The sequence below is a fragment of the Haemorhous mexicanus genome, chromosome 3 (genome assembly GCF_027477595.1).
Source record: "Haemorhous mexicanus isolate bHaeMex1 chromosome 3, bHaeMex1.pri, whole genome shotgun sequence".
NCBI classification, from domain to species: domain Eukaryota; kingdom Metazoa; phylum Chordata; class Aves; order Passeriformes; family Fringillidae; genus Haemorhous; species Haemorhous mexicanus.
In genome coordinates this window covers 44602587-44629585 of record NC_082343.1, presented here as the reverse complement: position 1 = coordinate 44629585, position 26999 = coordinate 44602587, and the positions used below count along the sequence as shown (strand labels likewise).

The 26999-nt window shown below is 37.7% G+C and overlaps 1 protein-coding gene across 1 annotated transcript in view; it reads right to left on the bottom strand.

Moving 5' to 3' along the window:
• DISC1 (DISC1 scaffold protein) overlaps window positions 1-26999 on the bottom strand; it is a 188058-nt gene that overhangs the window by 87367 nt on the left and 73692 nt on the right. The window contains 3 exon segments of the mRNA XM_059841603.1: window positions 7191-7379; window positions 18235-18337; window positions 23423-23477. Coding sequence (XP_059697586.1) covers window positions 7191-7379; window positions 18235-18337; window positions 23423-23477 — 347 coding nt within the window.

The following is a 26999-nucleotide window of genomic DNA, read 5'->3' as shown; positions in this document are numbered from 1 at the left end:
GTGCCTCCTTGTGAGACAAAGAAAGCAGTATTTACCTTTCTTCAAAAAATAATTTGATCCTATCTATCTGCTAAGTGTCACTCCAAGTCACCACTTGTCTTGGTCCTCTTCTGAGCACCCCACCACCAGGCCCACAGATCTTTCTGCCTGCCTCTGAGCAGCTTGTCAGACACAACATCTGTCTGACAAAACTGGAATTCTCTTAATATTACATTAGGAACAACAGCTATATACTATCAGGAAGAGAGTTACAAATTTCCTAGCATGATATATTCAAACTCCAGAAGTGGCAAACTAAAGAATGTTGGCTGTCACCAGGGCTAGTGTCATGCTAAAGGAGTTTGAATTACATTTGGGAACCTGCTCTATCTGGCCAACGAACAGAAGACACTATTTTTTCTCTCTTTTTTAATTCTAGCTTTCTGGCATCTTAGCATCTCATTCTTTTTCAAACCAACTATAGCCATTAGGGAAAAAACCAACGTGAATTTTCCATCTGAGCCCAGCACCTCAGAAGATGCAGCTGCAGAACCAGAATCGAATGAAGAATGATTAAAATTGGTGGTATGCATTTTCACATTTATTCCAAATTTCACTCATCTGTGTTGCTTTTTCCTACTTATTCTGTTGCATCGCTGTCAGCTGAAGAAGCTGAACTAAAAAGCAGAGCAGTGCAGAAACCTGGAGCAGAGAGGGCAAACCAGAATAATTTGATATGACACCCACTCCAAAAGTCTAATGCACCATGCATATAGCTGGCAGCAGCATCTCAGATGTAAAGGAATAAGTTGCCTGGAATACCATCAGAACTTTCTGTCTCCTTGTTTGCCTGCACACCAGCACAATAAGTGTCCACAGTGCATTATAGGGGGGAGGCTGCCCATCTCCCATTGCAGCAGGGAGCTGTTCAACGACACTATTAGCCACTAGATTGCACTTCCATGACTACAACAGAACCAGTCTGTATTTCTGTGGCCCCAAAGTTACAAAACTTTGATGTCTTTATGCTTATCCTAGTTGAAGATGACATCATATTCCCTGAAGAGACCCAGCATAAAACTTCAGCCCAAGCTTTATTCTTTGCACCTGGTAGATAACCTCCTCTATGACTGCAGTATCTGTATTGGGTCATTTCAGGAGTTTCTGTTCTGTGTGTAATTACCCCATACTGCTGTCCAAAAAGTATTACACAGGTACATAAAACATTTCAATAAGGTTATTGCCATCAGATCTTGGAAGAAAGACATAGAAGAGAAGCTTACCTTTGAGCATCAATAGAAAAATGCCCTGATCAAAAGATCTCCACAGATATTGTCAGGCTCTGAACCAAGCTGCTTTTTCAGTTCAAGCTGCCTGAATTTCATATTTTCTGCATTACAGATTTGCATCTAATTATACAGAAAGGCCAGATTAAATTTAATACTTCCATTGCATTTATACAGACTAAACCTCTATGCTCCAAGTGAAAATCAAAGTATTTTACATATTTAAATGAACAACACCAGACAAGATGACCTTTAAAATCACCATTATAAGAAACACAATTACAAGTGACTTAAGACATATGGCAAACTTAATTATGCTTAAACATACTGGCTTCCAATCTTTTCAATCATGACAAACATTGATGTCTAAAATTAAAATGTATTTGAGATTTTAGTTACAGGAGATGCCTAGCAGAATTTACTCTTTTTATGTTACTAAATTCTCTTGACAGTGTTTATCCAAAAAATGCAATTCCATAACACAAAAAACCCTTCAACTACTTACAGTTAAATATTACTTAAGAAAGATGATGAGGATGATTTTGTGGATGCATGACATGGAATGAAAATCATAAGTCTGAATTTGATCCTCAAGGCTTGGTAGCCACTTGATACACAGCTACTACCATTACAGAATTATAAGACCAGAAGATGTATATGTGTATACTTTAATTATAAGATCCCAGGTGCTTTAAGATGAGCCAAGAAAATGAGACCAATGCTCACAATCAGTGAAACACAAATAAGCACACAGTAAGCATAAGAGTGCAAGTCCATGCAAATGCAGGAACACCAATTTTTCAAATGAAACAGCAGAGAGAATACTAATGAGCAGAGAGGGTAACTACTCATGCTGTATTTGCTCAAGACAACACAAAAGGAGCACTGCAAGACTGAGCTTCTTAGGGGTTTCGTTATTGCTGTTGTTTTATCCTTTTGGTTTTCTGTGTGGACATGACTTTTCCATGCTGCCCAACAGAAGGCTGCCAAGTGCTACTCTGGAGCATCAGCTGAACATCAGCTCAGAGTAAAGGATGCTTCCAGCTGCACTGCCAGTCCATCCCTGCACCACCACTGAAGGTTTCAAACATTCTGTGAAAGCTAAACAGAGGGATCACTGGCTAAATCCTGCAGGGCCACTGTCTGAGTAGAGATGGCCACAGACATAGGCAATAAGCCATTCAATTGCACCACTCACTTTAATGGCAACAAGCACTTCATTAAGGTGTGACAAGCAGAACTTAATGACCTCGCCCAGATTAGAGGCAGAGATACAACGAGACTCAGAGCAGCTTCTTCTTCCTCATGGAAGCCCATCTGTTACACACTATGTGGGCTCTCCTTTAATGATTTATTTAAACAGAAGCCATCAAAAGGTTCAGCTCTTCAGTTTAGAATCAGATAATCGCTCAGACAAAGGATGAACTATAGAAACAATATAGAAAGCCTATTTGGTGAAGAAAACTAGCACTGAGGAAGAACATTAAAACCACCACCTGAAAAATCAGTAAACAAAACATGGAATCATTCTGATTTTGTCAAAGGCACATGGGTTTATGTCATACTTAGTTGGTATTTTTGCAACAACTAAAAATGGCATAAAATTTTTAATAATCTTTAGACATCTTCAAATAGTATTCCAAACACCAGTTATGAAGAAAAATAGAGAACCTTTTTTATTACAGCTATCATGAAAAACAAATATTTAAACAAACAAAAAAAATCTAGGCTTTCCAGTGCAAAGCACACTGCATGTATTTCTGTTGTAAGACTTTCTGTGTTGCATCTGCCAGAATAAAAACGTCTTTGAAATAGAATAAAACTGCTTTGTAGCAAATGGTCATTAACACTTTGACAAATCACATCCTACACAATTGTATATGAAGCATGGAAACTTCTTTTCATAAATATTTCAGTATACAACAGCGAGTATTACATTAAGCAGCACCACTTGTGGTTTCTGCTGTCCACACAATGTTAAGTTTTAGACTAATTAATTGCATCCTTCACAACAGTCAAATGTTCAGCTTTTGGAACAATGAGTATAAAAGTAGCAGAATTTTTATTATTCTTTGAAGTACATTCTGAACATATTTATTCCTAATTAGAATTCTAAAGCCAAAACATTGGGGTTTATTTTATTTTTAAAAAAACAGATTAAAAAAATGAACTCCGATAGGTTTTCTTCTGTTAAAAGGACAAAACACTGTGAGATATTCTGTGCAAGCACGCTGAGTGTGTGTGTGTATTGAACAAAAGAAAGTAAAATTGAGTGTGATAGAAATTTCCAGCTTCCCAAGAAACCCCTCTGCTACATCTAGTTTGTTGTTTAATAAACGTATCTGTTCAATTCCAGAAAGCTTTACTGTACAAGCAGACTGGTAAGGGCTTTAGGACTTACACAAGCAATTTCTAAGACAATACAAGTCAAGGATGGAAACAAGAGTTGAGCAGAGAGACTGAAATATCAGCCTTCAAATAGTAGTTTGGGGTTTGGTGGTTTTAAAAAGGGTTAAAAAGCTATTTTCATGTGCATGAAAGCCTTTATTTTATATTTCCTCTAGAAATTAATGCAGTATAGAAATTCTAGTTAACATGACTTGGCAAGCACAAGCCAGCAATTAGCTCGGGAAGCACGGTGTCCCCTAGCTCTGTGTGTACACACATTACTTACAGGAGGTGCTTTCCCAAAACTGTAATAGGGACAGAAGAAGGCTGAGAGCAGCCAAGGAAAGAACTCAGCAGACGAGACAGGAAAACTTGCCCATCAGTACTGGTGATGAGGAAACCACAACAGGAGGGTAGGTTTCATTTCCAGCCCTGGGTTACAAATGCCAATCAACCCAAGCCAGGATTTATGAGCACAATCCAACAGTTTGGCAGACAGGCAAGTAATTAAGCTTCACTTGTCTGAAACACAAGTTTGGTTGTTTTGGGCTGTAAAGCAGTTCTCTTCTTTGCCATAACAGAACCTTCTGACTTTATAAGACAGGTCTGCTCAATGATCAAGCACAAGACCTTCAGCGATGTCCGCAGAACTGTCACGTCTTCAGCTGCGGTCCAGAAGAATATAAAGCTCACACAGAATCAACAGCACCACTAGGTCTCATATGTTTATTGCAAGGATTGATTCAATCAGGACTGATGCTGGACCATCAGCTGGGAAACTGTTTCACCACCATTTCAGGTAAAATTACAAGACCTCTAAGTCTCTGGATTTCCTATCTGTAAAAAGGCAATAAAAGTTGATCACTTTTATGTCAGTTTTGACGGCCTCAGAAGAAAGTCAATGTCTAAAGGGCAAGTTAGTACTATTCATCCTAAAATGCTAATATGTAGTGTTGCCTGTCAATGCTTCTATTATCCAACATGAAAAGCATATTTTTTAGCATCTCTAAAAATACGAAAGGATTTTTTGTCAAATTTCCTTCACTGAGAGCACTGACAGCTCTCAGTGCAGTAAGCCAAGCCTGATTTTTGCACTACATCTGCAATATCTTTTATACTTGGGCAGCTGGCACAGAGTGAGAAAATTCATTAACATGCTAATGATGTGTCCTATTTAAAATTCCAGTTCTGATTATTGTGTGATTAAGTCTCTTCCCTTGACGTCTGCTTCCTTATATCTGCATTAGTGTGAGAAATCAACAATTATTAATGAAATAAAATAGGTGACCAATTTACACACAAGATAAAGACAAATATACACACATATTTTAGCATTAAATTTTTTTTTGTTTAATATTTTCCACACAAAAGAGTATTATGTTCAGTTAAAAAAAAAAAAAAATCAAAGTTTTCAAGAAGCTCACAGGCACAAAACAAAAATTCAAGTGCCAGATGACAGAGAAAAAGACATGTATAGGACCTAACTCTAACCTAGTGCACAGGTTGGGCAGGAACACAGAAGAAAAGGCAGAACTGCCTTTCTCTGCAGCAACACAGATTTCATTGGCATAAATGAAACACCATGCCTAGGGCTGTGATGCAAATCAGGTCAGCTACCCCAACCCAAATCACACCTTTCACAGTGCAGACAAAGCCAACACAATTACCTCCAGTTCTTTCAAACAACAGCAAAAACAAATGGCAGCAAAATTGTATTCCAATTCTTTATGCTTTGTTCTCTAAACATATAAGTGCTGTGCAAAATAACACTGTTCCATAAAGGTGGCCTCTTTTCTTCAAGACACCATCTGCATACTGTTTTCCAGAGAGTATCTGAAAGCTTACATTCAGTTAAATGTGTTGGTAACAAACCCATGCCAGTGTTCTCAAATATTTTCATTTTTTAAAGGAGAAAATAGGGTTGATCACATGTAAAGGAGGCAGGAAGGATGAAAAAGAAAGATGTCGGGTTTCAATTTATGTATCTCTGACTAGCATCTGCTTGACAGTATTTTATTTTAACACAAGGATAAATTTCTCCTTATGCCTACAGAATCACAGAAAATTAAAAGAAGATCTACAGAGTAAAACACTCAGTATTTTGAAATTTATTGTCACAAATTGTGGGACTCTAGAGGTCAGGTAAAAAAGGTATCTCCTTTCAGCTGTATAAATGCAAAATGGAAAAAAAAGGGTCTACAAACTTACACCATTTCTGTTGCTTCAGCAAGCATCTTGCACAGGCTTGATTTAAAACCCCGCTAAATTAAAACACAAATGAGAATGTACATGTATGTTATAGGAAGTTTAATTGTCCTAAAATAAAAGAGAAACAAAATGGGCTGATTAGAAGGTCAGAATCCTTTTTCAGAATCCCTTGAAAATCCAAGGAAAGAAGAATTGCCTGATGTGCATTTATGCATTTGTATCACAAAGCACTAAATTTGAGGAATCATTTTTTAAAATTTTATCTAGATTCTAGAAAAGCAAGTTTTTATCTAGAAGTGTGCGTGTATATATATTATTCTTTGCACTTTTAAAACATTGTCTTAGATGTATCCAACTGCCTACAAATCTTTTTGTTTCTAAGACAGCTCTGCTTATCCGCTTGCCTATGAAGGAACTTCATATGCTTCTAAAACAGAGGCACCTTCCTGCCTTCACCCAACCTACTGCTCATAAGATCCTGAAAAAGGAAAGACATTTCAAAATCCTAAAGCTTTAAAGTAGCTCTCAGGATTGTATTTAGTTTAGAGATAATGACAGTAACTGTACATTTGTAGTCAATCAAATGTTACTGAGCCTTTTCATTTAAGCAAGCAGCAAGGTTATTTTAACTGCTTCAACTTCAGGAGTGAGTACAGCAGGTAAGAGAGTAAGTAAAGCCTAGGAATGACTTTGCTGTTTGATAATTTGTCAGTAGCTTTCCCAGTAATCGCAGACAACCTCCCCAATTCCACCACGACACCACAACCCGAGCACACTGCTCTTAGTGGTGTGAGAGCAGCACTTGGCAAGTTGTTTAAACTCCCTCTCAAACATAAATTTACTCTGAGAACTCTTGCTTTCAGAATCAGGAATCTCTTGAGCCTCATACATTCAAACCCACCACCAAATGTGTTATATATGCGTGCACTAAATATTTGGGTTTATATAGTAAACATGTTTCTATTGTCACAGCCAGACACATCTACTGCTTCTGCATAAAGACTTTGTGTTCCTCTGTATGAGAACACAAGCACAGCGCCATCACCACTGTGATAAAAATGGGCTTAGAAAAGAAAGGTTTTGAGAACTGGGTTAAGACAGATTTGTTAGAGTGGTATATTGCTGGGGTATCCCTTGTTCTTCACGGCCTCTCCCAACTCCAGGGGGAGGATGAGAGGATATTGAACATACTGCTTCTCTAGGTCATTCCCAGACTTTCCTCAGGACAATCAGTATGTTTTGTGAAATGCAGAATGATTCATCAAACCCAGCACATCTCCAGGAGTTCAGGTCTGAGCAAAAAGCTGTAACAATCTGTAAACTACTCACCGAAGGCAGTCTCTCCTTGTTCAAGTTCTTGTCTCAGTCTGGTGTAATCATCTTTAATTCTCTCTAATTTTCGTGTATTTCTGGCACTCAGAACCAACAGTTCATTGAGAAGTCCTTCCAGTCCCTCTTTCTCAGATGTTAATGATCTTATTTCTTCTGCAAGATCCTTTGCAGTGCCAAAATTACTTCCTGCATGTTTCGTGGGGGCAGGGGAAGAAAGAAGAAAAAGACAATGAGGCAGACACTTGCAACATCAGTAGCTTACATAGCAATCCTGGGAAATTAGGCAATTATACTTCCCAACAGCAAGTGAAAGGGGGGAAAAAAGAGAAAAACTGCTTTGCAAGCATCCATATCATTAATATTACAAGAAAAATAATTATAGCTGATTTAACCTTACACACACAGAAATGGTGTTTTCTTTAATTATTGATTTACAGTTTTTCAGGAAACCTGTTCCTAAGGGTTCGAATAATGTCACACTGTAATTCAATGATTGTTGCAGTGTGATCTATCAGACCATTTTCTTCTTTTGGAGGACCCCTCAACACAGAGTACATTTGAAATAGAGACCATCAACCTGCTGGACCCTGAAGTATTTCCTCCCTGAACAAAGCAGCCCTGTGCTGGTTTTAGTAACAAGCACCAAAGGTTGTTTATGAATGGCATATTTCATTTCTTAAATGGCCTGCACCTCAAGCAAAGACCACAGGGAGATGCTCTTCTCAGAGAACACATTCAGAAGTCACAACCCTCCACTTCTGGCTCTCCCTGAAATATGAAATGTCACAGACTGGTAGAATGCCTTGGCAGCACCAGCTTACACTGTTCTGGAGTTTTTAAAAATGTCTGGTTCCTTTGGACAGGGATACAGAGAAAAAAGTTCAACTCCCAAGTGGTTTAGAGTGTAGCCTAGTAACATTTATCCACTTAACTGTTCTGAAAACCACTTTTATAAGCAGCTGGAATGTTTCCTTACTGTGCAAAGAAGTCTTTTGTAATAAATAGAAAAGGACAGTGAGATACTCAGCCATCAAATTACTTTAAATAGCAGTAGAGTAACAATGCTATATTTACATAACTGTTCCAGAATCATTTTAATGCTTGAGATACTTGGCTGGGGGAAAAAAAAAATAAACCAAAATATACATACAAAAAAACTAAACCCCACCATCACACTTCAAACTAAAAAAATTTTGTTAAAAATAATTTCCATATAGAATTGCCCAATAAAAGAAAAAAGATCTTTAGCATAAGGTTTAAGCTGTGATATCATCCTAAATTAGCAAAAATTTGGTGATATGATGTAACAAGTAAAGGTATTTAGCAAGTAAAGGCACTTATAAGATTCAGCCTTGAAGCAAATATTAACATAAAACAAATCCAGTCACACAAATGTCTCATCAGCTTTTGAGGTATGTGTAATGACTTTAGACTCCTGAAACCACCTTATAATACCACCAGCATTATTCAGATGAAAAGGTTTCTTTTTGGTTTTGTTTACACAATATGATACACTGTTGCTTAGACACAACAGATCAATTGAAAAGTTTCTTTTCAAATGTTGCCATACAATCCAAACAATCCAATCCACATCAGAATATCCTGAATTATGGCATTATATCTTTTTGACGTGGAGTCAAAGTGTTGGTCACAAAGCCTTAAAAGGAAACAGTTTGGCTGCTGTTCAGTTTCTTCAAGACAAGGAAGCAAGAACATGATGCAAGTGTTCACACTGGTCAGAAGATGGCAAACCACCACCAGCAGCTGCCAGGAGAGGTTCCACTCCTTCAGAGTGCCAGAGAGAACAGGAGCACTTCCACCAAACACCTACAGCCATTCTCCTGGAGCAAAGGTGCTGTTGCAAACTCAAGTGGCTCTATGAGGGCAGGTGTGCCAAAGGGAGGCTTGCACTTACCAAAATTCTGGAAAATACTTTATCAAATAAGCCAGGTTTGAAGAATGAACATTGCTAAGCATGGTAGTCTTGCTTTGCATTTGGTTTTTTGGTGGTTTCTTTAGTCCCAAGGCCATGATAGTTACATTCCTCTTCCTCATTTAAAGGTGACATTTCCTTGCTTCTTTTTAACAGGCCAAAAGTCCTTCATTTCTAATTCCCAGTTAAAACCCTATTTACCACTTCTGTCTCACAATAACAGTTAAAAAACTATAAACATGCTTTACAAATTGCAGGATCATATGGCTTACCAGAGCTTTACTGGGAAACAACAGCACAAATTTTATTACCCTAATTTGTCATGTTTCCAAATGGGCAAAACAAAGCAGCAAAATAAGCAAGACAAAATCACTGGAAAAATGGCAAATATCCAGATGCTTCTAAGGCAACAAGACTTGAGTCCACCTTTATTCACCTGAACTCATCCCAAGCATCAAAGCACAGGAGCCTTAATAAAACATGAAGGTGAGAAAATCTTCATTAGAATCTGGAGCCTGCTGTTGCATTTCAGAGGGCAGCAAGAAAAAGGTATGATATTGCATATGAAAGTTTTATATACACCAAATGGCTCTGAATTCCCAGAGGAGAAGTTTATATCAAAACTGAGGCTATAAGGAAATGGCACCAGATACAAATCCAAAAGCAAAAGACACCCTAGCTGCTGCACCTTCCCATGACAGCAAAAATGTCTGTAAGTCTGCAGTGAAAATTCAGAAGAGCATATAAAAACTCAGGCATCACAAGTACCATTACCAGTGAGCTCTGACCTCAGTCCCAGTAATGAAAATAACTGCTTTCTACATGCCATAAGAAGGTTGATTAAAAAATTAAAATATAATCCATAGCTGCCAGCATTGAAAAACATGCCCTCCTGGGCTGTTTTTTGTTGTTGTTGTTTTGTTGTGGTTTGTTTTTTTGTTGTTGATATGTCACATTGTATGCCATACAAACATTCTGAAGACGTTTGTCAAGATATTTTATTCTGCTAATGCTCTCAAAATGTTTAAGTTCCTCTTTGTGATAATTTAATAATTAGTTTGCCTAAGTGAACACAGTAACTATTACTTTGTCAGCCACTGGGAGCTATGTTTTACACAGCCATACCAGTGAGAGGGCTCTGGTTGGCTGATATTAGTTAAGTCAGTCTAACTCTTCCCAAGAAACTCAAAAATCATGCAGCCAACAGAACTGCTCACTCAGAAAATACATACAGAGAAAACAAAGCTAAGGAATCAAAAGGCTAAGACCAAAGCTGAGATTCTGCTCTAAACCAGGGCATAGGACAGAAATTCTGAGAAGGTGACTGAAGAGCAAAATGCCACTTTCCCCATCTTTCCTTCTGTCTCACAGTGATGCTTGCCACAGATGTGCAATTTTAGACACTGCATCCATGTCCACATAAACACACTTCGTGAAATCCGGGGCAGGAAACTTGCAGTAGCCCGTGCTCTGAACAGGTAATGTGCTTGCAGTGCACTATCATAAGGAACTGAGCATGTACACTTCACTTTGAGGCACTGAACATTACCATTACCTCGAAAGACAGCAACAAAAAAAGTTAAATCTTCCTTCTTAATCTTGCCCTCTGGGGCTCTCTCCTTCCACGCATCCTTCATCCTCTACAGAAAGTGACATCAGGTAAGCTCCAGCAGCTTGATGTGAATGCCAAAAACACCAGCCCAATCAAGCACAACAACCCACACAGGAAAAATAGTAAAAATTTTTAAAAATCTCCAGGCAGAAAGTAGCTATAGAATTGTTTTTACGTAGTGTAAACATTATTAAATTTCCCTTATTTCCTCTATTCTTGAAATTTTACTTGTATGGTTACAGCTAAATAGTACTCTGTACATCAAATATATTTTCTATAGATTTAGCCACAAACTCATGTCCATTATTATAATACCTCATTGTCAGATTTTACTGTATTGGGCAAATTGTTGCCCATTTAGCAGTCTTGAAGCAAAATATCATAATTTGATACCATTTGCCAGCAACAAATTGATTAAAAATACAGAATGAAATCTGTGTGATTTTACCAAAAAACAGGAAATACCTTATTAATTAAACTTTATTAAATATTTCCCCCTTCAAAATATAACACAAAGTTAAGGGTCCACAAATTTTTAATCACAGTTTTTCTCTAAATTTATGGCAGAAGTTATATACATTCTTAGTGACCATTATTTATACTTGAAACAGAGAGAGAAGTCTAAGTCCCGCTGAAAATATATTCATTGTAGTACAAACAAAGGAGTAATTTGTTTCATTAATAATAAAGCATATCTATTTGACACTAGCCTAAATGTAACAAGGAATAGACTGGTCATTATTTATCATTATCTATAAATTAATTCTTCATATACTTACAGCACTACCTTTAATAATTCATAAGTGAAAATTTGCATTTTAGCTTAAGGCATTTGCCACCGTAGTATTTATCAATGGTACTGGAATTCAAGGCTGAAAATCTTCCACCCTGTGATTAATGAGGATACAAAGTGATTTCAACACCACAAAAGAAATTGAACAAAATAAATATCATTCACCTCCACACAAAGGAAAGGGAAAAAGCTAAAGACATGACAGAAATGTAAGATTCTGGAAGGACTGCCAGTGTGTTTGCACCTCTGAAAAAATAAACTGCAAATGAGGGACAGTCTACCATCTCCTCAAAGATTTTACAGAAATCCAGCACATTTGAATTGCAATTATTGTTTTTAAGCAATAACACATGCCAATGCTTTTATGAAGCATAACACAACTACATGATTGATATGATTCTGAAAGGTAAATGCCAGCTAGAAGAAGGTGAGAGACCCCACAGACATACATTTGGGGGAGCAATTCTCAATCACAGAGTGCCTCTTGTACCTGGACTGAATCAGTCACCATGGAACAACTCAGGAATAATTTAAAAAAAACAGGGGTGGTAGGAAGCCCAAATAAATAAATAAATAAACCCCAAAATAATAACATTTCAAATCAGTAGTAACAATGGAGAGAGAGACATCACTGTCCCCTTCCACAAGTGTTTTCTCTCACTCCAGACCACAGCACAACTTTTCTACAGGGTGATAGCGCCTTCTCTTCACAGCTCTCCCACCCAACATGTCTCCTTTGAGCACACAACCACAGAAAAGAAGCTGCCAGAGAGATAATTTGACCTTCTCTCCTGCTCCAGGGATAGCTGCTTAGGTAAGAGGAGTGAAAGAGAATAAGTTGTTTCATGACTGACTTCTCCAACAGAAGAAAAGATTTTCTGCTGTCTGGTCACATATCATGCTGGAACTTCAGCTACAATGAATTACCCTTGAAGTTCACTGAAAGCCAGTAACATCCAGCAGTCTGACTTGAGAATGAGATGAAAAAGATTAAAAGCATAATGTCCTGGTTTCAGCTGGGATAGAGTCAATTTTCTTCTTAGTGGCTGGTACAGTGCTGTGTTTTGGATTTAGGCAGAGAATAATGCTGATAACACATTGATGTTTTTAGTTGTTGCTGAGCAGTTGTTAGCCTAAAATCAAGGACATCTCAGTTTCCCATGCTCTGCAGGCAAGTACACCCGGAGCTGGGAGGGAGCACGGCCAGGACAGCTGATCCAAACTGGACAAAGGGATACTCCATACCACAGAACATCATACTCAGCAAATAAACTGGGGGGAGGTGGCTGGGAGGGACCAAAAGTTGCCTGGAAATGGGCTGGGCACTGGTCTATGGGTGGTAAGCATCACTTTACAGGCATTGTGCATCACTTGCCTGTCTTGGGCTTTATGCCTCTCTCACTCTCCTTTTCATTACCATTATTATTGCTGTTATTTTTATCATTCATATTATTATATTTTATTTTGCTTCAATTATTAAACTGTTCTTATCTCAACCCGCAAGTTCTACTTTTTTTTTTTCCAATTCTCCTCCCTCACTGTGAGCAGAGAGAATGTCCACATTTGCTTTTGGCTGGGAACAAACCACAACACAGAGCTGTTTGAAGTCTGAGGGACCATGTGAGAGTTGGTTTGGGGGACTCACTAGCATTATTTTTCAAATGAGTTAACAGGTGTGCCAAAAAGTACACTGCTTGCACCAATACGCGGTGGCAAGTTTTATTTCATGAAGTATAAAGTGAGTGTTGTGGGAAGACATGACCATACACAGCACTGAATGCTGGAACCAGACACTGCAATCATGAAGTAGACTTGATCTGAATACGCCTCTGATCCATCACCCCAGGCTGCTGCTGGAATCAGGAATAGGAAAGTGTGGAACCAGCCATATCATCTGACAAGATGCAGCCCTCTACTGGACTCCAACTCATCAAAAAACTGAGCCTTCATGAGAAGGCACAAAGGAGCATTGCTATTTTTGCCTCTAAGGCTAGGCGAGTTCTGCAACCATTACCTCAATTCTCAGAAACAGAAAAGCTGAAGAAACCAGGAACACCACTACCTTCCAGAGAAATACAAATTAAGAGCTGCATGCAGCACATCTGGGGAAGAACTCAACATCATACCAAGAGCTATGTGTCCATTCATTTTTCTGAATGAAATGACAGACAACAGCAGGAGCATGAAAACGAGGCATCCACATTAGCATAAACCACAGATGGATGGCTGAAAATGTCCTTCTGCCTGCACTGGCATCTTCCAGCCTGATGGCTCCGTCCCCTCTCTAACACACTCATTCCCAACAGGAATACTTAGCACCAAATCTGGAAAGCTGGGGGCTCTTTTTGTTACAGTTGGATCCATGCAGAATTTGCCCTAAGTGAGCATCAAACAGCAGCCAAAGAGGCAACAGCCCTAATATTAAGCTTTGTGAAATATGCTATCTTGTATTTATGTCATGTTATTTATAAAACTATGCATTGACATAAGGAATTATATTATTATATATAACTATTGTACTGCTGGAAATCATCCCACAACATCATTTCCAAGCAGCTCCCACTTGCCAGTACTTAATGAAATAGAGGTAATGATATTTATAGGACCATGACACATGGTCTCTTACTGGTATAGACAATCTAAAGATTTTCAAACTTCAAGTCACCTCACTCTAACTTCTGTGTTTGGATCTAATCTGTGTTTTCAGAAACAGAAACTTAACAACATGAATTTCATAGATAACTGCATAATGAACACAGTATTTCATTCATGCCTCCTTAGAGTCCCATTAATTCACTTTCTGGCTATCTAGTCCCATGCTAATATGCACTCTCAAGAGGAAAAAAAAGTTCTCAAAGAGTCTATGAAAACATTGTAAAATGTACCTCCATAAACCTCTTTTATTCAAATATAGGAAAGAGATTAAACAGGACTAAAAATTCATTTTAGTTTTCATCTTCCCTCCTATTCCTAAATTATTTTCTCACTAAGGAAACAGCAGAAACACACCATTTCTTATTACTTCCTTTTGTAGAAAACAGATCAAAGTATGAAAATAAGTTTCAACAGTATTTATACAGTCGTGTTCACACTTGCTTAAACATCATCTTATTTGAATTTTCCTACCAGCTTAAAATTATTTATTCTGAAATTTATTCCCTAGAAAAGTTTCATGCTAAATAGAAACACAATACTGAAAGAAAGAACAGAGTATCAGGTACTGACACGTTCTTCCTATAACTGACTACAAAATTTTATGAGCATGTTAAGAGCCACTGTAAAAAGCAGCTGTTGGAAAAATCACATGCAGGTTTCTAAGCACTGACATTCAAGTGGCTTTTTAAAAATTAAAGAAAGACCTACCAGATGCTAAACTATAATAGTTCATTGATGAGAATTTGCAAATGTGCATATCAACAGAAACATTTCATGACATCAGGAGTACTTGTTACCTATAATTACCTAAAGCTACTAACTTAATAACTGGAACAATATAGGATCCTTCTAATTATCTCTGGAGGAAAATTCTGGACTAGCATCTCCAGAGCATTAACCATTTAGTTATTTGTCCCAACAGGCCAGTCAGATGTAAGTGAGCTGTTGATATAAAGGTTCTGAACTGTAACTGTTGATAGAAATACTTCTTGAACATGTAAATACGGGCTTCTTTTCTTTTTCCCATAAGAAAGCTGACTGGATTTTAATTTAATTTATTTTATGGCCTTCAATAATCCAAATATTCACAAACTTTGTTTTTTCTCTTGCAAATTCAATTTTATACTTCTTCCCAGGATGAAATAACAGGAGGGAGAGGCATTTATATGCATAGTATTGTCTCTTATGTCTTTACAGTATCATTTATCATATAGCCTTAAATTCCATGGTGTTGCATTGATAAGACTAATAGAACTTCTGCTTGCATTGCATTTATCATGGCATTTTCCTCCAAAACTAAGATCAACTATATTCTTACATTTTTGGTGCAAATACATCAATATTTTAAATCAATGTATTTGTATTAGAAAGTACAGTCCATGTAGCAAATGAATGTTGTCTGAAGCTGTCAAGATAGCATTAAAGGCTGAGGTATATATCATGCTTTCCAAGTCATCACATCATTTAGCCACCACATATAAGCTCTGAAAGCTAATTTTCACTTAATAACGCTATTCTTTGGTTCATCTAATCAAACTATTGGGATAAAGTCACCTTTTTTGGTTTGACACTGTTCCACAGTCACTTAACTCTTACTGCTTCCTCAAGAAAAATGCTACTTTATTCAAAAATGATGTGACAGCTGTATAGAGAAAAACAGTTGTTCTCAGTATCCATTAGAATTCCATTGGAGAAACTGTCTGAATGAATTATCTAACTGCTACATAAGAAGTTACAGACATTTAACCCTGCCTGATATTCCCAAACTAAATGAAAACACGTAAATATGACCACTAAACTATATTATTATTGCATATTTATGTATGCACACTATAATTCTTTCTGAACTTCATGCTGTTCCAAGACTGTCCTTAAATAATTGCATATTACCACACGGAACATTCTTCCAACTCCTAACAATTGAGTATACCCAGGCTGTTCATTAACACTGTTGGCTGAGAGACCAGGGAATATGCACATAAAGTACCTTGCTTAAATCTTAGCCAGTATTTAGAAGGTTAAGACCTGCTTCTTAACTATGCCTTCCTTAAGAGGCATGCCTTCATTTACTCCTAACACATGAACACACAGAAACTAAAGGAATTTATCCTTCCCCATTATCCACTATCCACCGGTTTTGCCTTATAAAGTTAAAAAAAAAAAAACTAACAAAAGACAACAGCATAACCCCCACCTTTTTTATCTCTTCTTTCCTCTTTCTTCTTCTGCATTTAACAAATCTTTTCTTCCTGATTTGCTTCTCTGCTAGCTAGCTCCAGCTCACTCTGTATCTTGGCTTTTCTGATTTTATTCACCTCATGCTATAAGACTATTTCTGGTGGTTTCAGATTTTTTTTTTCTTTTTTACTTTTAGGTCTTCAGAGAAAAAATTTTCTTTTTATTTTTGTATCTCTCCTGTGTCCTCTGTATACAACTCTGCATTTTACATAAACATGTACCACCACATTGACTAAATGTATCTATATCTTACAATGAGGTAAAGAAATTACAGTACCCACTTTCACTAAATTACCTTTTGTCCTTGATTTTTAACCATGCCATGCAGAATTTTGCCTTAGTAACAAATTAGGATTGTACCATTCACAGTCATTAAAGTTCCCTGAAGCAAGAAGAAACAGTACTTTTAACAGTACAAAGAAATTGCACTGATACTTCCTAAAAAGCGTAGAAAGCCAGTCAAAGAATTGTAAAAAACAGTTTATAGAAAGAGCAGCATTAAATTGACTTTGGAATTAATTCCTGAAACAACCAACCTCTTTTGAGAGCTAACAAGTATAAAATGCTGTTATGAATGTTTTGGAAATGATCCTCAAGCTGTCACTCACTCTCTCCAAGTGTCAGACTGAGATACAGCTTTTCTGGCCAACTGCTCCCTACATGTGGTCTGTAGTTCCTACTGCATGTCCACTTTATGGGCTGTTTTGTTCCCAAGCCATAAAACCCCTTTTCTGAAAGTGACAAAGTCACCTATATTTAAACAGTCTAAGGGTAGAGAAGGATAATTGCCTGGTTTACCTCTTAAAGGCTGAGAGAAAAATAAAGAGGATTTCCATTTTAAAAAGATATTATGAGAAAAAAGGAAATTGAGCATGGTCAGCACCAATACAGGATCTAGGCTTTAATTTCCTTTAAGACTTTGCACAAGCCTGACATTATCCACTTCTGGCAAACAAAACATGTGACACTGCCCAAGGTTTCATTTTAAAATCATTTGTGTGTGCAATATAGGGTCTTGTATTTAATTGAAAAGATAAATCACATGTGGAGAGCTACATCTCATCTTGACATGTATCAAAAACTCTTTAGCCTTTCTTTACTTGGTGTAACACTGGAAAACTCCTTGCACTCAAATCCACATTCCCTTCTACTCAACTTCCTCTCTGAGGCAGGTATTTAGCAGAGAGACACCTACTGAAACATTTGCTGAATTAGAAAATCCACCTCTTCAAACTTAAAAGAAAGGGCTGATTTGCCTTTTTTCCTTGGTGAACAGTGCAGCCATCCCAAGCAAGTGGCATGTAAGGCTGTTATGTATCACACTCTGTAATCACATTTCAGTGGTTTACTGGTTGTAAATAATATGCACGAGTGCTCCAAGGATGAAAGTGCTCTTTTGCTGCCAACATTAGTTGTTTAATGATCTGAACAGCAGAAGCTGCCAATTATTGTATTCCATTTTAAAGTGTCATTTAAAGCCAGACTTGTAATTATGACACCTTAGGTATACATTTACAATTTAGCTAGAGAGCTCCAGGAATGTAACTTGAGGAATCCTGGAACAGTTACTGATGATTATACATCAATTTCACCTATGGAAAAATACCATGTGTTTTGCATGTTAATGGTCTACCTCACAGCATCAGCTTTGCCAGTAGTTCCAAACTGTGGAGAAGAACCTGAAGTACCTTATACAAGGCATTGCATAGGCATAGTTTAGTTCTGCCAGGTTGGTCACGACTTCAAGGGATCTACTCAAGCACATGAACAACTTTCCCTAACAAGTCACTTCTCATCACTTAAAACTTACCTGAAACAGCCAGCATTTTGGCTTCAAGTAGAGCTGGTAGTTGAGTCTCAATATCACTCACTTTCCTCCTCAAAGTACTGCAGAGTTTCTGACTTGTGCAAACCTAAATTGAGGCAGACAGCCATGATATAGAATTCATTCATGTAAAAGTATAAGGCAGTTGAAATGGGGCTTCAAATGTTCTTGGTTAACAGACATGACATAACATCCTGCAGCAAGGTAAAAAAGCTTAATAAAAAGTGATGTCTTTACAGAAACACCCAACATTGAATCAAAATGTCCAGGCTGTGCTGCACATTCTATTATTGAAACAGGGAAAGGTATTAGCATTAGCTACCTGCATGAGAGAGGACATGTTCCACTGCTACATACTGAGGCTGCACACAGAAGAATGGCCATTGTGCAAATTCTGCACAATTTCAGTATTAATAATCATGCTGGAAGTGGAGCACAACTAAACCAGTATTTGGAGATTAAAATTCCAAAACATACAACGTGCACTGATTTTTATACAAAATATACCGTGCTCTGCATTTTAACTGAAAAAAGGCAAAGCAGCCTTATTTTTTACACAGGTGACAAACAAGGCTTGATCACCTTGATACTGTACTTTGTTTACCATCAGGACACACACATGACTAGGGTTCAGGTTTCTGACTTTGCCGTGCTCTCTTTTTTATCTTTTTAACTGGAGGTCCTTCAACAATCACTGGGATTTGGTACTCAAAACATGGAGATAGGAAAAATAGAAGAAAAAATATAAAGGAAATTCACTTGTTTCTGTATTTTACATTTCACTGTACACTGCCATCCCAGAAAGAGCTTATACAACATGCAAAATTTATACAAGTCCCACATATTCAAAAATGTTGGGGTTTACTCCGTATTGCATCATTTTGGAAGGAAAGCAAAATGAACAAACAAACAAAAACCCCTCACTAAACTAAGGCCAATCCCTTGTACTGGAGGCAGATGCCAAACACTTTCTTAAAATAGTAGCTGACACTTAAGAAAACATTGCATTCATTGGAACCAAAACTAAAGCAATACTCAAGGCAGGCACAGGCCAGTTCTGAAATGATGTCATGTGAAAGGAAATCTCCAGAGAGAAGTTTCCCTGCCTTCCTTCACTTTTATTTTTCCTACCTCAAAAACAAGTGCTTATTAACAGAGGCACAGTTATCACTTTCCTTTTTAAAGCGCAAAATTTTACAGTTCTAATGGTTTATCTGTTTGTGCAATTAAATGATAATAATTCATACATAACACTAGCTTTAAAACCTTTTAAACTAATAACACCCTCTTGCTTTACTGAGATTATCTGTTAACTATAAATGGGTCATCTTTCTTGAGTCAACAGAACTAGCCTCCAAGCAGTAACTGTTACTTGTAAAGACTTCAGAGTCATTCTATTAATTTAAAAACACATATGGCTTCTGCACCCACTATAATTTTTTAATTCCCAGATATTTCAATTTGTTTCAGCACCCCCTTCTAAGTGACTCACCAGCTAATTCAGTTAAAATGTTTTTAAAACCCCAAACCTGTCAGAGGTGAATAAAAGTGCCTAAAAAACCCAAAGGCCATTTCTGTCTCCCATCTCCAAAATAAATCTGAAAGTTTTTAATGACTTCTTTCCAAGCAGTAGTCTCTCTTTAGGGGCATTGAATGGCTCAGTGAATTGCAATTAGATGGGGAATCTTTCAGCTCCAGGAAAACTGCATGAATATATCCCATGCTTGTAATAAGTTAAAGTCATTATCACTAGACAGCTGTTTGGCAATTATGCAAAATAAGGTGGGATGTTTAATCAGTTTCTAGTGAGCACTGTCCACTTTGTAAGCCCCACTGTCAGAACAAAGCTTGCTGGCACTCTTTATTAATGGACCAAATTGCAGGGACCAGAGGCAGAAAGGCAGCCCCTCCAACTCAGAGATGATTCTTCTGGAACATGAGATAAGTAGGTTGCTGGGCCCCTGCTTGTATCTATGTCCCATGTATTCTGTAGATAAATGAACAACATTAATCTTCAGACCTATCATATGGCATAGCTCAACAAAACTAAATGAGCAAGTGGGAAAGACAAAGCAATAACCCCTGAACTAATGGCACTGCTTCTGAGTTACATCAGGTCTACTCTACAAGCTCCAATCCTTTTCATTTTTTATAATTATTGTATTTTCATACCAGATCCCATTATTCATTACAGTAGCTTATTCAGCCACTAAGGAAAGGTTATTTCTTAGCTAACAAAGACGGTGAACATTCACAGAGGGAGTGTCCCGGGCTTCCAGCCAGCACCATCCTTCTCTAGCCAGCCTGACTGCAGGGGCCTGTGGTCCCAGCCATGCCTTTTCCTGCTCTCAGTGACCAGCTCTGCTGTGACCCACAGACCAACTCAAAGTCTAAAAAAACTCTCAGTTTCAGCAAAGTGTTTGCAGACAAGTATTACCTTATTTATTTTAATGCCCTCTTCAGTGGTTTCTGAGGTTTTTTTAAAGCAGACTTCTTTTTTTTTTTTTTTTAAAGGGCTCTTGTTTAGGAATATACCTTACAAATCTGCATTCAGAGTGAAATATTACTGAAAAAAGCAGTCTATCTGAAAGCAGTAGGAAGCTGGTTAGCAAAGATATGCGGAATCAAGATGAAAAACAGCAAAATATTAAAGGCAAGTTTGCCCATTGTCATCCTCTTCCAACTTTCCAGCTTATGATCTTAATCTAAAGCAGCAAAAACAGGGACAAGGACAGCAAGTAAAGCACTGGAATTGACTCTCCAATCATCTCAAGAGAAAAGAAGTTTTGAGTAACCTTCGCATTTCTTTAAAACAGCACCTTGGAAAAGATAAACAAATTCTTCTAATACTGCCTAAAGGAAGAAACAGTCTACCTGGTCTCCCACACAGCACAATCTTGCCATTAGTGAAAGCAGGTATTAATTTCTGAAGGAAGGTGGTGAATAAGGGGCAGCACTCCCTTCATTAGCAGGCAGAAGTTAGCTTTTGCAGCCACAGCTGAAAATGAGAGAGATGAGAGAGAAAAGGCCATCGAAATGCCAGTGGCACAGGGGAAAAGGATAGACCTTTGACAGAGGAATGCTTTCCCCATACAATAAAAAGGTTTAAAAGACCAGCTCTATTTATTCTGAGATGAAAATAGAAACATGAGATGATATGAAGTAACTAAATAGGAAATTATTTGGAGGAGTCTCACTACAGGCTTACTATCTATCTTCTATAACAAATAAAAGTCATCACACAAGACTGGAATAAAATTAAAATAGTATTTTATCTATGGAAAATTCAAAGGAAAAAAAACTTCTCTACTGTTACCCAATGGCTTCAACTGTTATTGAAAAAGTGTCTAGATACTATGGTGATAAAATAAAACCTCATGAGACATTTTCTGGGAAAAAGGTAAATTCCATACCTTATGCTTTAGCTTGCAAATGGCTTGAAACAACACTTGAAACATCACTCTGAGCTACTTAATGTCTCATTCATTTTAGTAGATGAGCTGTAGGTCAGTTACAATAATTTCCTTGATGCTTTATTCATAGTCATATAAAAAACAGAGGGGTAATCATTGTTATAGTCTATATTAATTTTCCCAAGATGTGGGTATAAGCAAGGAATAGAGAAAATGAGCTCAAAATAAAGTGGAAGAGAAGGAAGGAGTGGTTATGAGATGCAGTCTCCAAATTATCTGTGGGAACACAGACAATTCCTCTAGCTGTCCTGGAGGGCTTGAGACCCTGCCCAGAGGGCTCAGACACCTTGCCACAGAGCCCAACACCCCCGTGCCTTTGATTTAGCCCTTGGAAAACACAATTACCAACCTTTATATGAAGGATTACAAGCTACGACAGTTTAAGTAGATTGATAGTGAATTTATCACGGGGTGAAAAAGTAGATTTTGGGGTTTTTAGGATGGAGATTCAGGGGGCAAGATAGAGGAATTGGGGCATGTCCTGCCTTTCTCCTTCTTCTTCTTGGCCTCCATCTTCTGCTGTGATGTTGGCACTTTTAGATTGGTTTAGACTAGGAGCTCACTGTCTAACATAGGTGATAGGTATTGGAAAGTAATTGAAAACATGTTATACGTAGTTTTTAGTATAAAGAGATAACACCACCCTGGGGGCAGGCAGAGTGTCAGGCAGAGTGCCTCTGACTGTCCTGCTGGACAGACCTCGGCTGGACAGGGAAAAGAATTTTATAGATAAGATACAATAAACAACCTTGAGACTGAGAAATGAAGAGCCCTGACTCCTTCTTCAAGGACTGGGCTGGGACAAGAGACTTGTTAACGTTTCTCGGGGTCACTCTGACCAGCTAGAGACCCCGAGAATTATCTTTTCAACAGTGCACAGTCAACGTGTAGGCCAAGATGATTAGGAAGAACAGATGACGAAGGATAAAATTTTTACTGATTTAGGTAACTGCTATTAGAGAAAATGTGAAAAACAGGTTTATTTCAGAGTACAAATTCATTATTAATCAAAACCCAGAAATATTTTTCACTTCCTGTTTCATATAGATCTATGTGAATTGGCTAGAGTAAATGGATTTTTCTTTTTTCTAGAGCATTCATGGAGCAACTAGGCCATTCTGAAATAAAACTTTAGTGTTCTACTTCTTGAAAAGAGCCCATGAAATAAGAAAGATAAAGGAAAAGAATTAACATTTCTAGTAAGAAACAAAAATTATGCTAAATATGCTGTATCACTTTTCTTTGTATTTTTAAAGGGTATGAAAATGAGATTTCTAGCTAGATTATTAGTAAAATGGTGGGGGAAAGAGGTAGTTCATTTATGCTCTTCCCTTCATACCAACAAAACCAGTTAGAGAAGAAAGTAAGAGATTCTGTATTAAGAGCCAAAGCATTCAGCTGTGACCATGATTTCATGAAGCTGAGGAGTGTGTTCCTGAACGGAGACCTCAGCAAGAGCATGGATTGCTAGTAAAAAAGCTGAGAAAGAAGAAATTACTCTATCTACTTCCTGAAGTATAATAATTCCTGTGGCCTGTTCAAACAAAAAGTTGGGGAGGGCTGTTCAGTATATGTTTAAAAATATTTATGTGCAAAATCTTCTTAGAAGGACCACAAAACCAACTTCCTAAAACAAAGACAATATGCATGCTATGATCTGCTTCTGTAAATATTCTGAAATACTGAAAACACGTACTTACTTTGGCAGTAGTTTCTTTAATGGACATGCTGAACAATTGTTCTTTCTCCTGAAGGCTAGGAGGAAATAAAATAAATAAATAAAATGAAAAAGTTTACCTCTGCTCAACATGGTAAGACACATTTTCATATGGAAATAAAGTGTTAAGCTGACTCATACCAACACAACAGAGCCAATATTAAGACAAAAACTATGCTTCGTTTCAGGGTTGCTAATCACTAACCAACATCACCTTTACAGTTTTTTGTTAACAAGTATACAGATTTTACTTACCCTTTGAAACACAATTATGATTATTTGTGTAATCCTAAAGCAAACTCAGAAGTTCCCAGCAATGTCCAGGACTGGTGTTTTGCTAGACTATCATCCAAAAACCTAACACAAAGGCATTTCTGACACAAAGAACTGGCAATTTACAACACAGTTTTCAACTCTACCAGAAAAAATTCAACTACAGTCACTTGTTCTCACAGTAATTTTACATGAAATACCAGTACTCAGTTTCTTTAGATCCATAAAAACCTACCAAATATTTGTACCAAATTGATGCAACAGTGGTCTGAAATTGAGGCATCACCCATGCTTATATGAACAAAATGAAAAGTTTTCTTCCATATATTATAAGTATGTAGGTTTCCTACTTTTCTATTACCAAATCTAAAGCAAACCTCTGCCTTGGTTTCTCGCAAATAAATCTGCCATTTGCATTTTTAACATCAATTTCAAAAATCCGAGTCAAATCAAACATCAGGACTTAGGAGAGAGGTTATTTCTACAATTTTTTTTTAATACTCCCCTCTCTCTGACTTAGGGGGTGTACACTTTTTCTAGGGTGTTCAATTACTTTATCACACACTATTTTCTTTTCTGTCAAACACCTCAGTTCTGTTTATGTGACAGTCAGCACTCCCCATTAGCAGCATCTCAATTTTTCCTCATGCCTGTGTTATAAAATCTCCATTTCTTTCATGACCGTTATTATTTTTCCCAAACAAGAACTAATGATATATTTCTGAGCTTATCTCTAGTGTTAGGCATTGAAATATCCAAACATCTCAGAGACATCACTGGATTTATTTCAGTGATACTCCTGCATGACAAGGCAGTGTTGTATTAATTTTACAGGGGGAAGAAACAAAAGCCACGGTTATTCAGAGAGCACACTATGACTGAGTGCCTGTTTTGACATGCACACAGCTCCTGCTGCCTATGCATTCCTCTTCTGTATGCATTTCAGTTTTCCTTTGAGAACCTGCCCTGATTTTCCAAGCACAGCACTTACTGAGCCCTAGTTCAAGAGTCAGCATTTTCACAAACATGAATCCCAAAGCAGGTGAAGCTGGAGTTGCAAACAGCTATTGATCACCTACAGAAAGGCTGGTTGGACCATCTTGGCCAACTGCACAAAGGAGTGAAATAGCCTCAGAAGCAGAATTCAGAGTATCATTTAATCACATTAATGAGGCACCTATTTGCATTGCTGTCCCTAATACCCTGCTTCAAGGAGCACACATCTTTCCTATCTACAGCCCAGCCAGGCCTATCACCTCATTACCACCCCAGCACCTGTGCAATGAAACAAACAGAAAAGCAGCTGCCTACCAATGTAAAAGTGTTTAATGACATTTCTCACAGAATCTCAAATGTCTCCCTCTTCTACAGGAATATATGTGCACAACACAAAGCATTGCTGGTGTAATGATGCCATTATCAGCTCCCTGCTTGCCTCTGGGCATGCCAGACAGAATGAACTATTTAGCTACTTCTTTTCTTATGCTTTGGAGCTCCCAGTGACTTTCAGCATCTTCCACAATTGGCATCTGAGCTGGTCAGGTTATGTAAAAAAGAGATGGGCTTTGTGTACAGATGTCAAGGGGCAGCAGCAAGGCTGCAGTGTGTAATTGAATGAATACTGGGTGACTGACCCAATTGTACTGAAAATGCCTCATAAAATTCAACTCTAAAGACCCAGGCCATAATAAAATGTAAAGTGCAGTTTTAGCCAGAAGAACAACAGTATATAGATGGCAACTCTAACAAATATCTTCCATGTGCTCTTCCTCTCATCTGTTTCCTTTCCTCACAGAAAGCTCCCCCCAGGTTCATATATTTCACTGTTCTGCATAATTCACACAGCTAGCAGGAAGAGAGATCAATTTTTAACCTCTTTTGAAGCAATGCATTCAAAACAGCATGGCAAACTAGGACCGAGTTGTCAAATCTGCATTGCTAACAAGGATGCACAAACCCATGCAGACTTTCAGGACCAGGTGCTGAGTGGGAAAAAAAAAAAAACATTCTCTCTATACCCAGATTTCTTTTTCATGAGTCTCTAACAAGTCACTGAAAAATAAATAAGGAATCAAATGCTGCCACTTCAATGACAGCAAAACTACATTTTAAAGACAATTTTGTGGAACTATAGTTTTAATGGAATTTTATATTAATCTGACCAATATCAATAAAGGATATCATTAGTAAGCAATTAATTTGACCAAAGCTAGTGATAGCTGGAATAACCAGAGACTCAAATCTAAAGATCCTTCTGTTACAGATACAGCATTCACACAGACTCTTACAAGTGTATTTGTTTTATTTATGGCATGAATTTCACAGTAATATTCTGTTTCAAGTCCCTGTTAGCCTTCAGAGTGATACCAGAGGAATCCCTTACCCCTTGCAGAGATTAGCCCATCATACAATGCACACACAGCAATCAAAACCACGTAGGAACCAGCCATTGTTACCAACTACAAACTGTTTTTAACTACATTTATTCCCAGGCTGTTTTCTTCTACCACAAAACATTGTCACAGAGAAGCCCCTCACAAGCTTTCCAATTAACTGACAAGGTAATGACCCACAAGAGTAACCAGGCAGTCAATACTGATTCATTCTACCAACAAAGAGCTTTAACCGCCATGATCTATTACATGTGACTTGAACCAGAAACAGCATTTTCTTTTACAACCACCCTGAAGCATCATATTTCATTTTAAGAGGGGTATTCTGTCTGCTTAAAAGCTGCTTTAGGTATTACTACAAGGGTAAATGGCTTTAGAAAGAGCTCTTTGGAATAACACAAAATTCTTGCCTGGGAAGGCGTCCATACTTTTGACTCGTTGCTATTCTTCTCTGACAGAACAGCTAATCAAGAGTTTGACAGCTTCTCCTCACAGTCTTAGCAATCCATTATGAGGACCATTTAGAACTTACTTCTCAAATTCATTATAAGCTAATTCTGTCGCAGAGAAAGCAAAATTCTTGACCCAGCTGATGAAAGGACTAGAGCAAGACAGAAATTCAATTAACACAAATTTAACTGACTAAATATGAAGGAAAAGAAAGGTTTTTAACACTTGCAGAATCCACGGCAATCTATACCTCATGAGCAGTATAACTTCATTCATGTAGATGGCCACACAGGCCTTTCACTTGAATGACATGCCATGGACTTATAAACATTGGGATCCATTAGGAGGAAAGAAGAACAGGAATATACACGTGCTACGTCCCAGAGTATTACTGCATACAGGCTAGACTAGAACAGGAAAGCAGGAGCTGAGGCATTATGTAAT